The sequence below is a fragment of the Ahaetulla prasina genome, chromosome 5 (genome assembly GCF_028640845.1).
Source record: "Ahaetulla prasina isolate Xishuangbanna chromosome 5, ASM2864084v1, whole genome shotgun sequence".
Classification (NCBI taxonomy): Eukaryota; Metazoa; Chordata; class Lepidosauria; order Squamata; family Colubridae; genus Ahaetulla; species Ahaetulla prasina.
Genome location: NC_080543.1, coordinates 8,917,557 through 8,936,045, shown reverse-complemented (window position 1 = coordinate 8,936,045; position 18,489 = coordinate 8,917,557). Strand labels below are relative to the sequence as shown.

Genomic DNA, 18,489 nt, shown 5'->3' with positions numbered 1-18,489 from the left:
AAAAATCAGGAGGAAGAAAATACCCAGTAAAGCCAGTAAACCCATAGAAAAAGGTCAATTTCATCAGAAGAGGTTCACCAAGTCCATATGTATTTCGAACTGTAAGCCGGGGGGGGGGGGACAGGTGCACCTTTCAAAAAACGGCACAAAGAGGTCAAGTTGGAATTGCTTCTCAAGGTCTGAGATAACACTTGACCTTATACGATAAGCATCTCTAAAATGAAAGGGAGTTAAGAGTCCTACAGCACTGCAGAGGTCCCAAAAGCTCTGAAAAGGGAATGGGAACAGCTAGAAAAATGTGAATAGAATAGAATGGAATGGGATGGGATAGGATGGGATGGGATGGGATGGGGTGGGAATAGAATAGAATAGAATAGAATAGAATAGGAATAGGAATACACGCAACAATATACGCAACAATATACAATGTACGCAACACTATACGCAACAATACACGAGCACACAATAGATTTAAGCTTAATGTGAACCGCTCCAATCTTGATTGCAGAAAATATGACTTCAGTAACAGAGTTGTTAATGCCTGGAATGCACTACCTGACTCTGTGGTCTCTTCCCAAAATCCCCAAAGCTTTAACCAAAGACTATCTACTATTGACCTCACCCCATTCCTAAGAGGTCTATAAGGGGCGTGCATAAGAGCACCAACGTGCCTACCGTTCCTGTCCTATTGTTCCCCTTGATTGTATCCAACTCGTATAATTATTTCATGCTTATACTTATATATATGCTTATATGTCGTATAGTTATTTCATGCTTATGCTCATAGAATAGAATAGAATAGAATTTTATTGGCCAAGTGTGATTGGACACACAAGGAATTTGTCTTGGTGAATATGCTCTCGGTGTACATAAAAGAAAAGATACGTTCATCAAAGTGCAACATTTACAACACAATTGATGGTCAATATATCAATATAAATCATAAGGATTGCCAGCAACAAGTTATAGTCATACAGTCATAAGTGGAAAGAGATTGGTGATGGGAACTATGAGACGATTAATAGTAATATATTATATATATTAATATATATACCGTTGTGACAAAATAAAAAAATAAAAAGAATAGAATAGAATAGAATAGAATAGAATAGGAATAGGAATAGGAATAGGAATAGAATAGGAATAGAATAGAATAGAATAGAATAGAATAGAATAGAATAGAATAGAATAGAATAGAAATACATGCAACAATATACGCAACAATATACAATGTACGCAACACTATACGCAACAATAGAATAGAATAGGAATAGGAATAGGAATAGGAATAGAATAGAATAGAATAGAATAGAATAGAATAGGTTGTAGAAAAAATGCTTTTAAAAGGTTAAAAAAGCCTCTGATAATCGCGTAGCTCAGCTGTGTTCATCAGAGCATTTTTTTTTTTACCTTTTAAAAGCATTTTTTACAACCTCTTCGGCCGAAGAGGTTGTACAAAAATTGCTTTTAAAAGTTAAAAAAAAGCCTCTGACAATCGCGTGGCTCAGCTGGGCATGGGCGGGGGCAGGGATTTTTGCTACCGGTTCTCTGAACCACCAGCCGCCATCGCTACCAGCTCGGGCGATCCGGTCTGAACCGGGAGCATTTCACCCATAGTCTCACCTAAAGAAACAGAACAACAGAGAAGAAAAACTGTCATGTTCTTTTCCAATGACAGCAAGGTGGTTCTGCTGTAGACCACTGCCCTCTAATGGTAAAATGACCTATTTTTTTTCCCCTTCAAAAACAATTTAAAGCAGGGGTCTCCAACCTTGGTCCCTTTAAGACTTGTGGACTTCAACTCCCAGAGTTCCTCAGCCAGCTTTGCTGGCTGAGGGACTCTGGGAGTTGAAGTCCACAAGTCTTAAAGGGACCAAGGTTGGAGATCCCTGCTTTAAAGTAAAGCTTATTTACCACAGCTAGTCCTCGACTTACAACCATTCATTTAGTGTCCATTCAAAGTTACACCAGCACTGAAAAAAGCGACTTGGGGCCATTTTTTCACACTTACGACCGTTATGGCGTCCTCCGGGTCACGTGATCAAAATTCGGATGCTTGGCAACTGACTCGTATTTATGACGGTTGCAGCGTCCCGGGGTCACGCGATCCCCTTTTGCGACCTTCAGACAAAGTCAACGGGGAAGCCGGATTCACTTAACAACCAGGTTACTAATGTAACAATTGCAGGGATTCATTTAGCAACTGTGGCAAGAAAGGTCATAAAATAGGGGGGGAAAAAACCAGTGGTGGGATTCAAATAATTTAACAACCGGTTCTCTGCCCTAATGACCGGCTGGGTAGGCGTGGCTCAGTGGTCATGTGACCGTGTGGGCGTGGCCAACTCAACATCACTCACGTCAATGGGTGCTTCGCCTTAGCTGGTACAATGTGATAAGGGTTAACCAAGAGGCAGTTTCTGTAAGCAGGGCAATAAAGATGAGGCTAGAAACACCAGAATGTTTCCTTCCTGCCTTCCTTACAGGATTAGCCCTGTAAAGTGGGAAAAAAACAAAACAAGGTTTCTTCCAACAGCCGGTTCTCCGAACTGCTTAGAAAATTAACAACCGGTTCTCCCGAATAGATGCAAACTGGCTGAATCCCACCACTGGGCAAAATTCACTTCACTACTGTATCGCTTAGCAACATAAATTTCGGGCTCAGTTGTCGTAAGTCAAGGACTACGCATCTGTGCAATTTAAAGCCATAGCTTTTCTCCAAAGTTGCAAATTCACCTCTCCAAATTTTCGTGGTGCCGAGTTCTCTAAACTGGAGCTGCCTAACTCCGTTGGGATTTCAATTCCCATTTGCCTGAACGGTCTTGGCTCAGAATGATGGGGTCAGTAATTCCAGGCCTGGGGTAAAAGAGAGTCGGAATAGATGTTCTGCCCTTCAGAAACCAGGGATTCAAAAGGTTCACTGTCAAACTATTTACTAAATCTGCACTACTATTAATCTTCTCATCGTTCCCATCACCAATCTCTTTCCACTTATGACTGTATGACTGTAACTTTGTTGCTTATATCCTTACGATTTATATTTATATTGATTGGTTCCTGATTGCTTATTTGTTCCCTATGACTATCATTGTGTTGTACCTTATGATTCTTGATGAACGTATCTTTTCTTTTATGTTCACTGAGAGTGTATGCACCAAGACAAATTCCTTGTGTGTCCAATCCACACCTAGCCAATAAATATATCATGGAGACTGCTTGGAAAGATGGTTTAATGGTGGTCAGGATCACATGGCTTGAGTTCCTGAACAGAAAAGGGATGAGATCCTGTGTGCTCCCTGGCTTTATGCTTTTTCTGAGCTTTGAACTTTCTGGGGCACAGGAAGAGTATCCTGTTTGGTTGTCAAACTCCCAGGTGGTCTAGGGGTCTTAGCTAACGTTGTAGGTTGTCTCTCAAGCTTGCTTGAGCCTTGCCATGTGGTGAGTTTCTGTTGCTAGATGAGTCCTATTGTGTTGCAAATGATGGTCCATTGACAAAGGTGGGGGGATTGAGTGAGCTTGGCTGAAGCCTTAATTGCCCACAAAGGTGGGGAGAATGAGTTTCTACCTTTGACCCATTGACAAAGGTGGGGGGGAAATGAGTGAGCTTGGCTGAGGCTTTAATGGCCCATTGACACAGGTGGGGGGGGGTCAGGAAGCTGCTTTGTCTTTAAAACATGTTTCTCCATTTCTCATCCAGGGAAATATATTTTGCCTTTTTAAATATTTTCTAAAATATTTCATTCTTCTAGGAGGGGGGTGGTTGCTAACTTCCTACAGAACAATAGGACAGGAACGGTAGGCACTATTGTGCTCTTATGCACGCCCCTTATAGTCCTTTTAGGAATGGGGTGAGGTCAATAGTAGACAGTTTTTGGTTGAAGATTTTGGGATTTTGAGTAGAGACTATGGAGTCAGGTAATGAGTTCCAAGCATTAACAACTCTGTTACAGAAGTCATATTTTCTGCAATCAAGTTTGAAGCGGTTGACATTTAGCTTGAATCTATTTTTTGCTCTTGTAATATTGCGATTGAAGCTGAAGTAGTCATTACAGAATCATTAATAATAATTAATAGAATCATTCTATTCTATTCTTTTTTTTAATTTATTTTTGTCACAACATTATATACAAGCACATGTAATGAAAGAAAACAATAGGACAGGAACGGTAGGCACTTTTGTGCACTTCTTAAAGTGGCCAAGGTTGCAGACCCCTGTACTAGGTAACCATGACTAAATAAATAAATAATAGAATAGAATAGAATTTTTATTGCCCAAGTGTGATTGGACACACAAGGAATTTGTCTTGGTGCATACTCTCTCAGTGTACATAAAAGAAAAGATATCTTCATCAGGGTACAACATTTACAACATAAATGATGGTCAATATATCAATATAAATCATAAGGATTGCCAGCAACAAAGTTACAGTCATACAGTCATAAGTGGAAAGAGATGGGTGATGGGAACGATGAGAAGATTAATAGTAGTGCAGATTTAGTAAATAGTTTGTATTTAGTAAATAGTAAATAAGTAAGTAAGTAAGCAAATAAATAAATAAATAAATAAATAAATAAATAAATAAATAAATAAATAAATAAATGCAAAATTATGCTTTACACCTCCATATATTCTATTACTTCACACTATAAGTTAGAGAAGTATTAAATTAGAACGCGTTGGCTCTTGGCTGCCATCTAGCGGTCGGGACTTTTTAAGCTAACGCCTCAGTTTCCGCTCGGCATACATTTCCCGTCGTGCCTTGAGAAGAACGCCGGTCCAATAAAAACGACATTTCCCAGAGAGCCACGGGATTCCAGACCGGAAGCCACTTTTTTTTAAAAAAAAAAAAACTTGCTTTGGGTGTAAATTCTGCTTTCCCAGCAAGAAGGCGGTGGGAAGATGTTGCAAATGAGAACTTCGAGGGTTGTTGCGAGTCTGTTGTTGCGGGACACCCACCGCTTTTCTAGGCGGTTCAGAGGTGAGACAACTTTTTTTTAAGTCTCTTAAACCAGGAAAAAGGCTTCGCTTGCAATCTGATGGGAAACCGAGAAAAAGGCTGTGGGTTTTCCCCTGGGTTTATAAGCCTCAAACTGGGTGGCTCTTCGGCTTGCTAATTTCTCCGAATTATATCTCGAGAAATAGTCTGAAATGTGACGCCTGAGATGAACCCAACCTACTGAAACAGAATCAGACCTGTGTTAAAACTACTTTTTTAAAAAAAAACTCAGTTTAGATATATATTAGTTTGCACTGAGTTCGTGCTTCGTTGTTTCTCTCTCTCTCTCTCTCTCTCTCTCTCTCTCTGTATATACAGATATATAGATGTTTTCTGAGGTTTTCGCGGGTGTTTGTATGTAGGTCTTTAGTTATTTTAATTTTAAAATCTAAATTTTTAATTATCAGCCTTTTTTAATCTGCTATGTTTTAAATATGTTGTTTTAATTGTATATCTATCCTATCTACCTATCTATCTATCGATCATATCTATCTATCGATCTATCTATCGATCTATCTAAATGATATAGGACCTCCTGCTTGAGCAGGGAGCTGGACTAGAAGATCTCCAAGGTCCCTTCCCCCTCTAATCTGATTATCCTGATCTATCTATCTAGCTATCATCTATCTATCATACAGATAGATAGATAATACTATCCTGATCTGTCTGTCTGTCTGTCTAAATGATATAGGATCTCCTGCTTGAGCAGGGGGCTGGACTAGAAGACCTCCAAGGTCCCTTCCACCTCGATTTTGATTTTGATTATCCTGATCGATCGATCGATCTACAGTATATATTGAAAGGCAACAAATATATATAGAAATACTATATGTATGTGCGTATATAAATGCAAGAAGAGACAGAGGTGTGTTGGTGCAGTTCACCTCTCAGGGTAATCACCCCAATTGGCTTTTTTCATTTTGGCTCAAAGAGTCACGGAAACTCCACCGTGGAGACGCTGGCTGGGGAATTCTGGGAGTTGAAGTCCACACACCTTAAAGTTCAGTTTAGTTTAGTTTAGTTTAGTTTAGTTTAGTTTAGTTTAGTTTAGTTTAGTTTAGTTTAGTTTAGTTTATTCATATTTGTATACCGCCCTATCTCCCGAAGGACTCAGGGCGGTTCACAGGCAGATAAAAACATTTATGTACAAATTAAGATAACCATTAAAAAACTTATTCTAAAAGCCAAATTCTTAAAAAATAATATAAATATTAAAACCAATTTAAAACCCCTATAAGTTTAAAATCTAGTCCAGTCCTGCACAGATAAAAAGATGTGTTTTAAGCTTGCGACGGAAGGTTCAGAGGTCCGGAAGTTGACGGAGTCCTGGGGGGAGTTCGTTCCAGAGGGTGGGAGCCCCCACAGAGAAGGCCTTTCCCCTGGGCGTCGCCAGACGACACTGTCTCGCTGACGGCACCCTGAGGAGTCCCTCCCTGTGAGAGCGCACGGGTCGGTGAGAGGCATTCGGTAGCAGTAGGCGGTCCCGTAAGTAGCCCGGCCCTATGCCATGGAGCGCTTTAAAGGTGGTTACCAAAACCTTGAAGCGCACCCGGAAGGCCACAGGTAGCCAGTGCAGCCTGCGCAGGATAGGTGTCATACGGGAGCCACGAGGGGCTCCCTCTATAACCCGCGCAGCCGCATTCTGAACTAACTGCAGTCTCCGGATGCCCTTCAAGGGGAGCCCCATGTAGAGAGCGTTGCAGTAATCCAGGCGAGACGTCACGAGGGCGTTAGGAAACCTGGCCTTAGAAGATGAGACCGAATCTTATTTGACACAAGCAGACAATTCAACCGTATCGCCCTTCTCAGGTTTTGCTTCTTCGGCCTCAGTGCAGTCATACGATATGAGAAGAGTCGAAATTACTCCGCTGGAACAACGGAAACTCACCTTCGACACCCATCGTCTGGTGCGAGATCTAGAAGCCCACGGTGAGCAAACATCTCCAGCGAAAAGTGTCTTAAGTTTAGTTTAGTTTACTTTACTTCATTGTCTCTGCACCTCGTAAAACAAAATTAATTTAAATTAAATTAAGAGAGCTTTCCTCCAATAGCTCTTACTTATACAGGTAGTCCTCGACTTACGACCACAATGGAGCCCCAAGTTTCTATTGTTAACAGAGACATTTGTTGAATTTCCCCTCCCCCTTTTACGACCTTTCTTGCTACTGCTGTTAAGTGAATCACTACAGTTGTGACGTTAGTAAGCCCGTCGTTAAGTGAATCTGGCTTCCCCCCATGGACTTTGCATGTCAGAAGGTCGCAAAAGGGGATCACATGACTCCGGGACAGTGCGATGGTCATAAATAGGAGTCATTTGCCAAGCGTCCAAATTTTGATGGTGTAATTGCGGGGATCCTGCAGAGGTCTGAATTGTCATCAAGTGATTGTGAGGACGCTACTACAACAATCAAAAGTGTGAAAAACGACCATAAGCCACTTGTTCAGTGCTGTTGTAAATTCGAGCAGTCACTAAACGAACTGTTGTAAGTCAAGGACTACCTCTGCAGCATTCTTGTCAGTATCATGGACTTGGTTTCCCAACGTTGTCTTCTAGAATGTTTCTCAGCTTTCTTGTTTTTAACTTTCTTGTCTAACTCATCCTGGGATTCCTTGGTTGCTTCCCATCCAAATCCTAAACCTGTCCTGACCCTGCTTAGCTTCCAAGCCTTAATGAGGTCTCTGCGGTATTGCCACCCACTCCCTTACAAACGTGAAGATGGCTCTGAGAACAAACAGCATGAAACCTTATGGATTACTAGAAGGATAAGGGGGAAAAAATGGAGATCTGATTTTCAACTGGTTAACACGAGCTCTGAATTCACTAGACCAGGGGTGTCAAACTCAAGGCCCAAACTCAAGGATGCGGTTGGATCTCGCCAGCGAGGCCCAAACTCAAGGATTTGGTGGGATCCGGCCTGCAAGACCATCCTCAAAAATGTAAGTGGCCAACCTGCGTCACTTCGGCCCGGTCTACCCAATGCGAAGAGGAAATATTCCAGCAATTTGGGGAGTGGCGTCAAGCTGGCCACGCCCACCCAGCTGGCCACACCCAGTGAATGTCAAGCTGGCCACACCCACCCAGTCGGCCACACCCACCGGGCCCCCAAGCTCAGCCACAGCCCTGATGCAGCCTTCAATGAAATTGAGTTTTGCCACCCCTGCGCTAGATTATGGTCTACTTTATATACTCCACAGGATTTGCAAAAGAACAGGCTGAAACGGTTGTCTCGGCATTAATGAGTTTGTCGGCGGTCAGCCTGGATACCGTCTACAAGGATATGGTGACGCAAGCCCAACAGGTAACCCAACCGATGGCTATTCCTCGGTTGCATCACTTTTTATGGCCATTCATATAAGCAATCCTCGATTTACAACCACGATTGCAACCAGAACTTCTGTTGTTAAACAAGATGGCTCAGTGAATCACGTGGCCAGCATGATTATATGCCAAGGCACAGAGAACGCATTGAAATGGTACCTATTTATCTGCTTACATTTGACTCCCACTGAAATGGTACCTATTTATCTACTTGCATCTGCATGCTTCCAAACTACTAGGCAGGCAGGAGCTCACCCCGTCGTGCGGTTCTTGGATCTTGAGACCCAAGCTATCATCGGCCCCAAGAGAAAGCGATTGATCCTAAATCATACTGTGGGTTAGCTCAGGGCAGACTTGAACCTTGGTCTTTCCACTCCAAACAGAACATCTGAATTGTTACACTTTTGGCAGTGAGATGACCTGTGCAAAACATTTTGAGATCTAACTAGACTAGATATGTGCCTTAAAAAGAATGTGCATGTATATGCCTGTCTATATGCATATATAAGGTACAGATAGTGTTATGAAATTTGCCACTATTTCCCCAAAATGTTCAATACAATGTGTTGTGTCATTACACAGAACATTCTTCCGACATGTTCCCATCTCATAAATTAAATGTCCCGTCGGAAAACAAGGAATATTTAAGATGCCTTGAACATTTGTGTGTGTATTGTGTGTATTTTTGCTTTATGTTTTAGGAAATAACTTTGCAGCAGATCATGTTTCACCTGGATTCCATTCGCAAGGATATGGTCATTCTTGAGAAGAGCGAATTTGCCAATTTGAGAGCAGAAAACGAGGTATTATTTCCAAAAAAAACCAAAAACCTGCCCTGAGCCATATTTGTTTAGCTTGTGAAGGTTTTCTGCAAATTTGACATTTTTCAGATTTTATAGGTTAGGTGCAGTGTTTCAAATTCAGTCCCAAACTGGAGCTCGTGGGGGCCTGCATAGGATGGCTGGTTGTGGCCCTTAAAAAGCCACTGCGTCAGGGCTCAGATATGTCAATGAAAGTTATGGCTGTGAAAGTTTAACATGCATATTTTGCTGTTGTGGCTCCTTTTATACCATCCGCTGTTTCTCTGCTTTCTTCCTCTCTTCCTTAGAAAATGAAAATTGAATTGGATCAAGTTAAACAGCAACTAATGGTAAGTCGACCAGGAACCGCCAAGGAGTGTTCATTTAGGATGGAGCTTAAACCTGCTTTTAAAAATAATTGCGGACGATCTTTTCAATGTGGTGTCTTTGGTACTCTCTGAGCTTGGTTTTTTTTCCTTTCTTTCTTGCAGATGTTTCATTAGCCAAACTCTAGGTAACATCATCGCTAGCATTGAGGATGTTACCTAGTATGGCTAATAAAACAGCTGCAAGAAAGAAAGAAAAAACACCAAGCTCAGAGAGTAACAAGTACCGTATCTTTCGGACTATAAGACGCACCTAAATTTAGAAGAGGAAAACAACAACAAAAAGTTTTTGGCCTAGCTTTTTTGGGGCCTATTTTTGGGCCTTTCCCAGTCTTTTTCTGGCCCATTTCCAAGGCTTTATTCAACCTGTTTTGGGGGCTTTTTTCAGCCTGTTTTGGGGGCGTTTTTGGCCCATTTTCGAGGGTTTTTTGGGGCTGTTTTCGAGGCTTTGGGGACCCATTTTTGAGGCTTTTTTGGTCCAATTTTTTTTGAAAAAGCGGGCCTCAAAAACAGTCAGAAAAAAAGCCCAAAAAGTGACCGCAAAAAACCCTCAAAAACAGCCCCCCACAAGCTTCAAAAATGATCCCCCAAAAGCCCCCAAAACAGGTCAAACAAGCCCCCAAAACGGGCTGAAAAAGCCTTGAAAACAGGCCAAAAAAAGCCTTGAAAATGGCCAAAAAAGGCTGAAAAAAGGCCCGAAAACAGGGCGTGTGGAACCCAAAAAATGGCGGGTGGGCATGGCTTCGGCAATATTTGGTCTATAAGATGCACAGACATTTTTGCCCCCTTTTGGGAGACAAAAAAAGTACGTCATATAATCCAAAAAAGACGATACCTCTCATTTCAACCCCAAGCTACAAATATTCTCTTTTATCAGAACTTTTTCAATTCAAGAAAACCTGGTCCTCTTAGGTTTGCTGCAGAAGTGTCTTATATTGACTCTTTGGGGAAATTCTATACAGATTCTCCATCATCCAGGTCATGGTTGTCCCAAAGGTGCTTTTTTCAGGAGGCAACTGGACTTTCTGGTTTTTTCTTTTGAAGGCGTTTCGCTTCTCATTCAAGAAGCTTCTTCAGCTCCGACAGGATGGTGGGGAATGGAAGGATTTATACTCCTTGCAGGCAGCTGGTCATTGGCATCCTTTTTAGAGAGTCGTTGAGGCCACTTGGAGGTTTATCTGTTATCCCTTTATTGTGAGTTTAGTGACCTGGAGGATATCCTTCTGGATCAATTTATTTGTGGTATCAGGGATATCGAATTGCAGCGCCGCCTACTGGCCAGAACAGATATCACTTTTCAAACTGCAATAGATGAGGCTCAAGCCTCAGAACTGTCTGCTAACTCGGCTTCTGAAATAAGGAAGCCTTTCAGCACTGCTGCAGCTGCTAAACCAGCCACAGTGCATCAGCAGGAGATGGTTTCTGATCAGTTCTCAGAGGAGGAGGAAGAGATAAGATTGTTATTCTGTACATGAGTGTAACAGGTTGCTGAGGACCAAGATGGGTAATTTAGATGCAGGCAGTCCCTTGGGAAAGCATTAATAAACCCAAGCAACCCAAGCAAGATACTGGCTGAATTCTCTCTTTGTTCCAGGACCAGTGTATACCTGTATACAAAGGAGAAAAGCAGTGAATGTTTTCCTTTATATCCTAACTGTATGTAATACTACCAGTTCTTTTGTTTTCAGAGGACAAAGACAAATTAAAAAATGATGAGGGACTCCTTTATTTTATTGATTAAAGTCTTGGTAACTTTTGTTTTCATCATGTGTGTTGTGTTCGGCTGGAGAACACGTGACCAGTAACCAGCAGTTGATTGGTTAACCGCCGATGCTATAGCCGGCGGGAGAATTAAGGAGCTGCTATTGGCTGAGCTGTTGACAGCTCCAATATAAAAGGGCTGTCAGTTTAGAGCTTGCTCGCTTGCTCACCTCAGTTAATTGTTGTTGTTAATAAAAGAGCTGTTAATGGTTCTCCTGCGTTGCCTCACTTCTTGCTGTTGTTTTGCAAATACAACACAAATGGTTCCTGTAATTTTGGTTCGACTTTTTCCTCTGGAAATCCCTTCTTACTCCCACACCATTCAAAGGGCGTTCATCCCAAATTGTATATCTCAAAGTCTGTAGAGATTCTCAGTCTTCCAGGTCATAGTTAAGACTGAAAATCTCTGCAGACTTTGAGCTATACAATTTGGGATGAACGCCCTTTGAATGGTGTGGGAGAACCAACGGATTTCCAGAGAAGAAGAAAAACAAAATGGCAGACTACAGGAACCATTTGCACCACTCAGGTGACCCCGAGGACACAGATAAACCCCCAAGTGCTTCAAGGACCCTCTAAAAGGATGCAAATGACCGGCTGTCTGCAAGGAATATAAATCCTTCCACTCCCTGCCATCCTGTCAGAGCTGAAGAAGCTTCTTGGACGAGAAGCGAAACCTCTTCAAAAGAAAAAAACAAGAAAGTGCGGTTGCCTCTTGAAAAAGCACCTTTGGGATAATTTGGGAAATTAATTGCCCACAACTTCATAAACTGTCTTTGCCTTTGGAAAACCTTGAGCAAGACCCCCACCCAGCCCTGTCGCATTCTTCCACGTGCTGCAACAGTGCGGAGTAAACCATGCCTTAATAAAGATGCTAGTCCGAAATATGCCGCGGTAGGAAAGCGGAAACGAGCATGTCACACCAGCTGCTGAAATCGGGTTTTGAATAGCACGATCTCCAAAGAGAAACCGAATTGGCAAGCAGGCTTGAAAATTCAGGGAAAAAAGAAATTTCTGTTTTCTCAGCAGTAGGCATGAGTTTAAATGGACTCCAGAGGATGGTAGAGGGCAGGAAGGCCTGGAGGAATGTTGTCCATGGGGTCGCGATGGGTCGGACACGACTTCGCAACTAACAAAAGGGCTGCGGTGTGCCTCAGGCTGTAAGAAGCCTGTTATTAAAACACAGCTGCCTCCAATTACTGCAGGTTCTAGTCCCACCAGGTCCAAGGTTGACTCAGCCTTCCATCCTTTATAAGGTAGGTAAAATGAGGACCCAGATTGTTGGGGGGGCAATAAGTTGACTTTATAAATATACAAATAGAATGAGACTATTGCCTTACACACTGTAAGCCGCCCTGAGTCTTCGGAGAAGGGCGGGATATAAATGTAAACAAAAACAAAAAAAAACCAACAACAACAAAAAATTGAGAGAGGTGTGTTTTTCTTTAAAGAATGAAACTAACCAGATCAGAGCTGAAAACAAGCTGGACATCAACTTGGAGAGAAGCCGAGTGACCGATATGGTAAGTAGTTCTGTGGTGGTGGTGTTTTTTTCTTACCTAAAAGTAGTGCTTGACTTACAACCACAATAGAAGCCCAAATTTCTGTTGCTGAGCAAGGCAATTGTTAAGTGAGCTTTGTCCCCATTTTGCTATCTTTTTTTTTTTTTGCCACGGTCGTTAAGCAAATCATTTGGTCGCTAAGTGAATCGCATGGTCATTAAGTGAATCTGGCTCACCCCACGGGCTTTGCTTGTCAGAAGCCAGCTGGGAAGGTTTTCCAGTGCCGTTGTAACTTCAAACAGTCATTAAATGAACAGATGTAAGTCAAGGACCCAGATTGTTGGGGGGGCAATAAGTTGACTTTGTTAAAAATATACAAATAGAATGAGACTATTGCCTTATACACTGTAAGCCGCCCTGAGTCTTCGGAGAAGGGCGGGGTATAAATGTAAACAAACAAACAAACAAACAAACAAAGGACAACCTGTATTTTTTGAGCTTCATTATGTATTCCTGTTGTTGTTTTTAATTTTTGTTCTTTTTCCTAATTCTCCAGTTTACAGATCAAGAAAGAAAGCTGATGGAAGCCTCCACGGAATTTCATAAAAAAGTAAGCGTTTGAACCTCTTTTGTTCTAGATTCTAGATCAGTGTTTCTCATCCTGGGCAACTGGAAGATGTGTGGACTTCGATTCCCAGAATTCCCCAGTCAGCCATGCTTGGCAACTGACATCTAAGGGTTGCAGGTCACATAATCGCCATTTGCATCTTTGCCAGCTGGCTTCCAACAAGCAAAGTCAATGGGAGAAGCCGGATTCGCTTAATAACCTCATGATTCCCTTAACAACTGTAGTTGTTAAAACCATGGCCAAAAAAATGGTTGTAAAATTGGCCGTGACTCACTTAATTTAACCACCTCGCTTAGCAATGGCAATTCTGTTCCCCATTTTGGTCGTAAGTCAAGGGCTACTTGAACATTTGTAAGTACGGCAGTAACGTGACGGAAGGAAATGCATCAATTTTAAATAACCCGACAGAACAGAAATTAACCTTTTCCTGGGTTTACAAAGTTAGTTAATTCTTGATTAGTTGATTCCTGATAAGGGGCTGCCACAAAAAAGAGAAGATCAAGCTATTCTCCAAAGCACCTGAGGGCAGGACAAGAAGCAATGGGTGGAAACTAATCAAGGAGAGAAGCAACCTGGAACTAAGGAGAAAATTCCTGACAGAACAATTAACCAGTGAAACAATTTACCTCCATCATCATCATTTAACGACCCTATAATTCCTTGCAGGGTTGAGTCGCCCACTAAATGGAGCTAGCAGAGTGTTTTAATGGCCGGATGCTCTTCCTGTTTTGTTCAGCAGATATATTCTCATTGTGCCCAGAGAGAGAAATATGTGCCTCTACCTAGGATCGAACTCACAGCCTCCTGATTGTGAGGCGAGAGCTCCACCCCTAGGCCACCGCACCATTCGAACAACTTACCTCCATCACTGGAGGTTTTTAAGAAGAGATTGGACAAGCATTTGTCCAGAATAGTATAGGGTTTCCTGCTTGAGCAGGGGGTTGGACTAGAAGACCTCCAAGGTCCCTTCCAACTCTGTTACTGTTACAAAGTTTGTTGATACCACGCTAAGCCAGAGGGAGAAAGTCAGGGGTGAAATGCTCCTGGTTCGGACCGGTTCGGCTGAGCCGGTAGCAATGATGGCTCGAGGCTCTTTCTACTTGCCCGGTTGTCATTAAAACCAGGAAGTAACCTGTTTTTAACCCTCTGTGCATGTGCAGAAGGGTTTGCGCATGCGCAGAGAATCAGTGCATGCATATGATGCCAGATTTCACCCCTGGGGAAAATGGCCTGTTTCTGCAAACTGCCTGTCGTGTCCCACTCCCACTCCGACGCACGAGTCAAGAAAGTCCGTGGCAGACTTGGCAACGAAGCCTCTGCAACTTGCCAAGTCCCTTCGAGGTTTATCAGGGCAGGCAGGAGTCCAAGTTGTGACTTCAGCGATAAGACTTTGCTTGACTCAGGGTTGGAATGCCAAAAGCAGGACCTTTATATAGGCTGTGGGGTGTGGCTCCATGACTCAGCATTTATCCAGGCCTGCCCCACCCCTCCTGCTGGCGTCGCCTCTCAGATCTCCAGAAGCGAGGGTCCTCCCACTCTGAATTGTCTTCAGCTGGATTTGCTGTCCTTAATTCCAGCACCTGGCTAGCTTCCTCTGACGGTTGAGCCAAAGGAACACACGCCGTATGAGTGAGGTTTATCGGGCTTGTTCGTTCACTCCTGGCATCCTCTCTGGGCATGGGGCCAGGGCCGGGGGCTGGAGGCATGACAGGCCGTTCATCTTCATTATCAGACTCAGAGTCTGATAACAGGCCCGGTTGGAGACGGGAGGGGCCTGGCTGAGGAGAGGAGGGAGGACGAGTCACAACACTGCCCTGCTCATTTTGGGTGCCAGTTGATGTTCTGCATGTCCTTTTAGGATTCCAGCACCAACAGCTCCCTGACGGAAGTCAACAATAAAATAGATGCTGAGATTGCAGCTCTCAAAACACTCATGGAGTCGAATAAGCTGGAAACCATCCGGTACTTAGCAGGTATGTGCCTGGCACGTCAAAAGCCAGCCTCCCAAAGTGGAATGCTTAGCAATTGAAACCAAACGGACAGCGTTTTCTGTAGTTGCTGAATGATAAGAGCCGTGATGGCGCAGCGGTTAGGATGCAGTATTGCAGGCTAATTCTGCTGACTGCCAGCAGTTCGATCCTGATGGGGCTCAAGGTTGACTCAGCCTTCCAGCCTTCCGAGGTGGGTAAAATGAGGACCCAGATTGTTGGGGGCGAGAGGCTGACTCTGTAAGCCACTTAGAGAGGGCTGTAAAGCACTGTGAAGCGGTATATAAGCCTTTTAAGTGCTACTGCTATTGCTTTTTTGGTTATTTACTCTCATTTCATACTACTCCTCACTTGTTTTCTGTTTTCTTTGGCTTTAATAATTTAATAAAAGATGGCAAAGGGTCTGGAGGCTAAATCGTATCATGAACGATTGAGGGAACTAGGTATGTTCTAGTCTAGTGGAGTGAAGGACTCAGGGTGACATGTTACGTCAAATAGAGTTAATTTTCCTTCTCACACACATCTAAGGAGATTCTCAGACATCCAGGTCATTGTTGTCTCAAAGGTGCTTTTTCAAAAGGCACAACTGGGCTGTTTTTTTCCTTGAGGAAAAAGAAGTCGTTTCGCTTCTCATCCAAGAAGCTTCATCCGTTCTGACTGGAGGGCTGAAGGATGGAAGGATTTAGTTCTGAGCTGTCAGAATGGATGAAGCTTCTTGGATGAGAAGCAAAACTACTTCTTCCTTTTCCTTTTCCTCTTCTTCCTTTTTCTCTTCTTCTTCTTCTTCCTTTTTCTCTTCTTCCGTTTCTTCTTCTTCCTCCTCCTCCTCCTTTTCCTCCTCTTCTTCCTTTTCCTCTTCTTCCTTTTCTTCTTCTCCTCCTCCTCCTCCTCCTTCCTCCTTTTCCTCTTCTTCTTCTCAAAAATAGTCTGGTTGCCTTTCGAAAAAACACCTTTGAGATCTTCTCACAAATTTTTCCCTGGACTGAGCTCCTGTGCTGCTAACAGGCTCTGTGTAGGCATTTACGGTAGTGGCCAAAATTGTGAAACCCTTTTGGAGAAAGTGTATTTTCTAAAACTAGCTAATAACACCGCTTTTAGGGGGGAGGAGTAGTATCCCCCGCACACACCCTGCTCCCCACACATGTGTTGCAGAGACCCAAAGACCAGCTGGGCAGCAGGAGGCACGCACACATACGCAGAGGAACTGAACTGGGGCGATGGTTCGTGTGCCATCAGAGAGAGCGCTGCATGCTACCTCTGGCACGCATGCCATAGGTTTGTCATCATGGGTGTAGGGCCTCCTGCTTGAGCAGAGGGTTGGACTAGATGACCTACCAGGTCTCTTCCAACTCTGTGTTACTGTGTTTAAATGGTGAAGACAAATTGCATGAAACTTTTTAACCCAAAACGGTTCACTATTTTTTTTTCTTCTTGTTTAAATTTCAGCTTCTGTTTTCACTTGCCTTGCCATTGCTTTGGGATTTTATCGATTTTGGAAATAAGAAACTCACCGATGGAGGCGGGGGGGGGGGGGAAAGAGGGCAGAGCAAAAACATTCCTCATTGGGCACCTCCGACATATCTGAGATAACATCTTCGGGCTGATGTTTTCCGCATTTTTTTCATCGTCCAGTGATGTTTTTCATCCTCCGTCACTCTGGATAGAAACAGCTCAAACAATTTGTGCCCGGTTGAAGAGTTGTAGAGGGTGATCTACTGGAGCCCAAGAGATCTCTGGAGGTTGAAAACCTAGAAAAGGGAGTTGAAAATATACCGGTTGATCCAAAACCTGCAACCAGCTAATCGTGTCATGTCCTGCAGCTGGTTTTCTCTTCTCCAGCCTGATCCTCTTGGCCGTCATCTTTTTGGGTTGAATCTTTTCTCTCCGCTGCAGTGGAGAGTTGGGACCGTAGCTTTGAGAATTCGGATTGGCTGCCAATTTTCAGTTGCACTCCTAATGTATCTGGAAGGTGACAACAACAGAACGCTGGTTTTCGTGCACGAGCGTCTTTCCAAGCTAAGAGCTGCTGCTGGTGGAGAAATTTCTTTTCATCCGATGTCCTCGTGCCCTCATATATAACGGCACTAGAGATCGTGTCTCGTATATAACGGCACTAGAGATTGTGTCTCGTATATAACGGCACTAGAGATCGTGTCTTGGCACGACAAAAACCAACCAACAGAGAATGCTCAAAAACTGCTTTATCCTGGTTTAAGGTGACTGAATGTATTGCAGGGTTGTTGCTGTTTTTTCAGTAACGCTACTTATATTCCATTGTAGATTGGAAATCTAGGCCCTTTCTACGTCGCTGTTCTCAGGATTGCAAAGCAGCCGCTCTAACCTGGCGTTCCCTTAACCTGGGCTGCTTCCAAATGCATGGACTTCAACTCCCAGAATTCTCTTAACCACCTTGACTTTTGCTGGGAATTCTGGGACGTGAGAGACAAGCATCTGAAGAGACTATAAGCCGTGATAGGGGAGATGTCAGGCTGCCTCTGATTATAACCAGGAAAGAATACACCTTGACTTCATTTGCAAATAAAGAAAAGTACTTTTACTAGTTACATCTGGATAGCAGCAGAGCTAAGTTGGATCTGAGACAAAATATGGCTAACAATCCGTATCACCCTATTCCTCCCTCCTCTTTCCCAAAAGGTCATCAGGTCTGGTCCAATGCCAGCTCCTTCCCGGGGTCCCGTGGTAATCTTCCGCAGGTCTCTGGTTGTCAATCATATCAGGAATGCAATGTCCGTTAGAGTTCGCGCTCAAACATTCCTGTTGAATTCAAAACATTAATCTCCCCTTCCACCTTAATTATGTCAGACCGACACTCTTAAAGGCCCCTCTCTACTTAACTTGAATCCAATAGCATTAGAAATACAATCCCACACTATCTAACAACTGAATATAAGGAGTACAAAGAGATACGAAGTTTGGAGTGGAGGCTGACAGGAGATATGTGACAGAAAAATTAAATATTAAATAGTTTTAGAAAAGGCGGAGAGAACTGGGGCAGTGTTTCTCAGCCTTAGCAACTTTAAAATGAGCGGACTTCAACTCCCAGAATTCCCCAGCCAGCCATGGGGAATTCTGGGAGTTGAAGTTCGCTCA

General features: G+C 43.2%; 1 protein-coding gene across 1 annotated transcript; it reads left to right on the top strand.

Annotated features, from left to right (window-relative positions):
• The first annotated feature begins 4,833 nt into the window (after positions 1–4,833).
• CCDC90B (coiled-coil domain containing 90B) lies at positions 4,834–18,440 on the top strand. The gene is made up of 9 exons (XM_058186302.1): positions 4,834–4,976; positions 6,804–6,923; positions 8,190–8,293; positions 9,015–9,116; positions 9,422–9,463; positions 12,712–12,783; positions 13,319–13,372; positions 15,249–15,363; positions 16,825–18,440. The coding sequence occupies exons 1-9, from the start codon at positions 4,898–4,900 to the stop codon at positions 16,878–16,880; spliced, it is 744 nt and encodes a 247-aa protein (XP_058042285.1). The 5' UTR covers positions 4,834–4,897; the 3' UTR covers positions 16,881–18,440.
• The last annotated feature ends 49 nt before the right edge of the window (positions 18,441–18,489 follow it).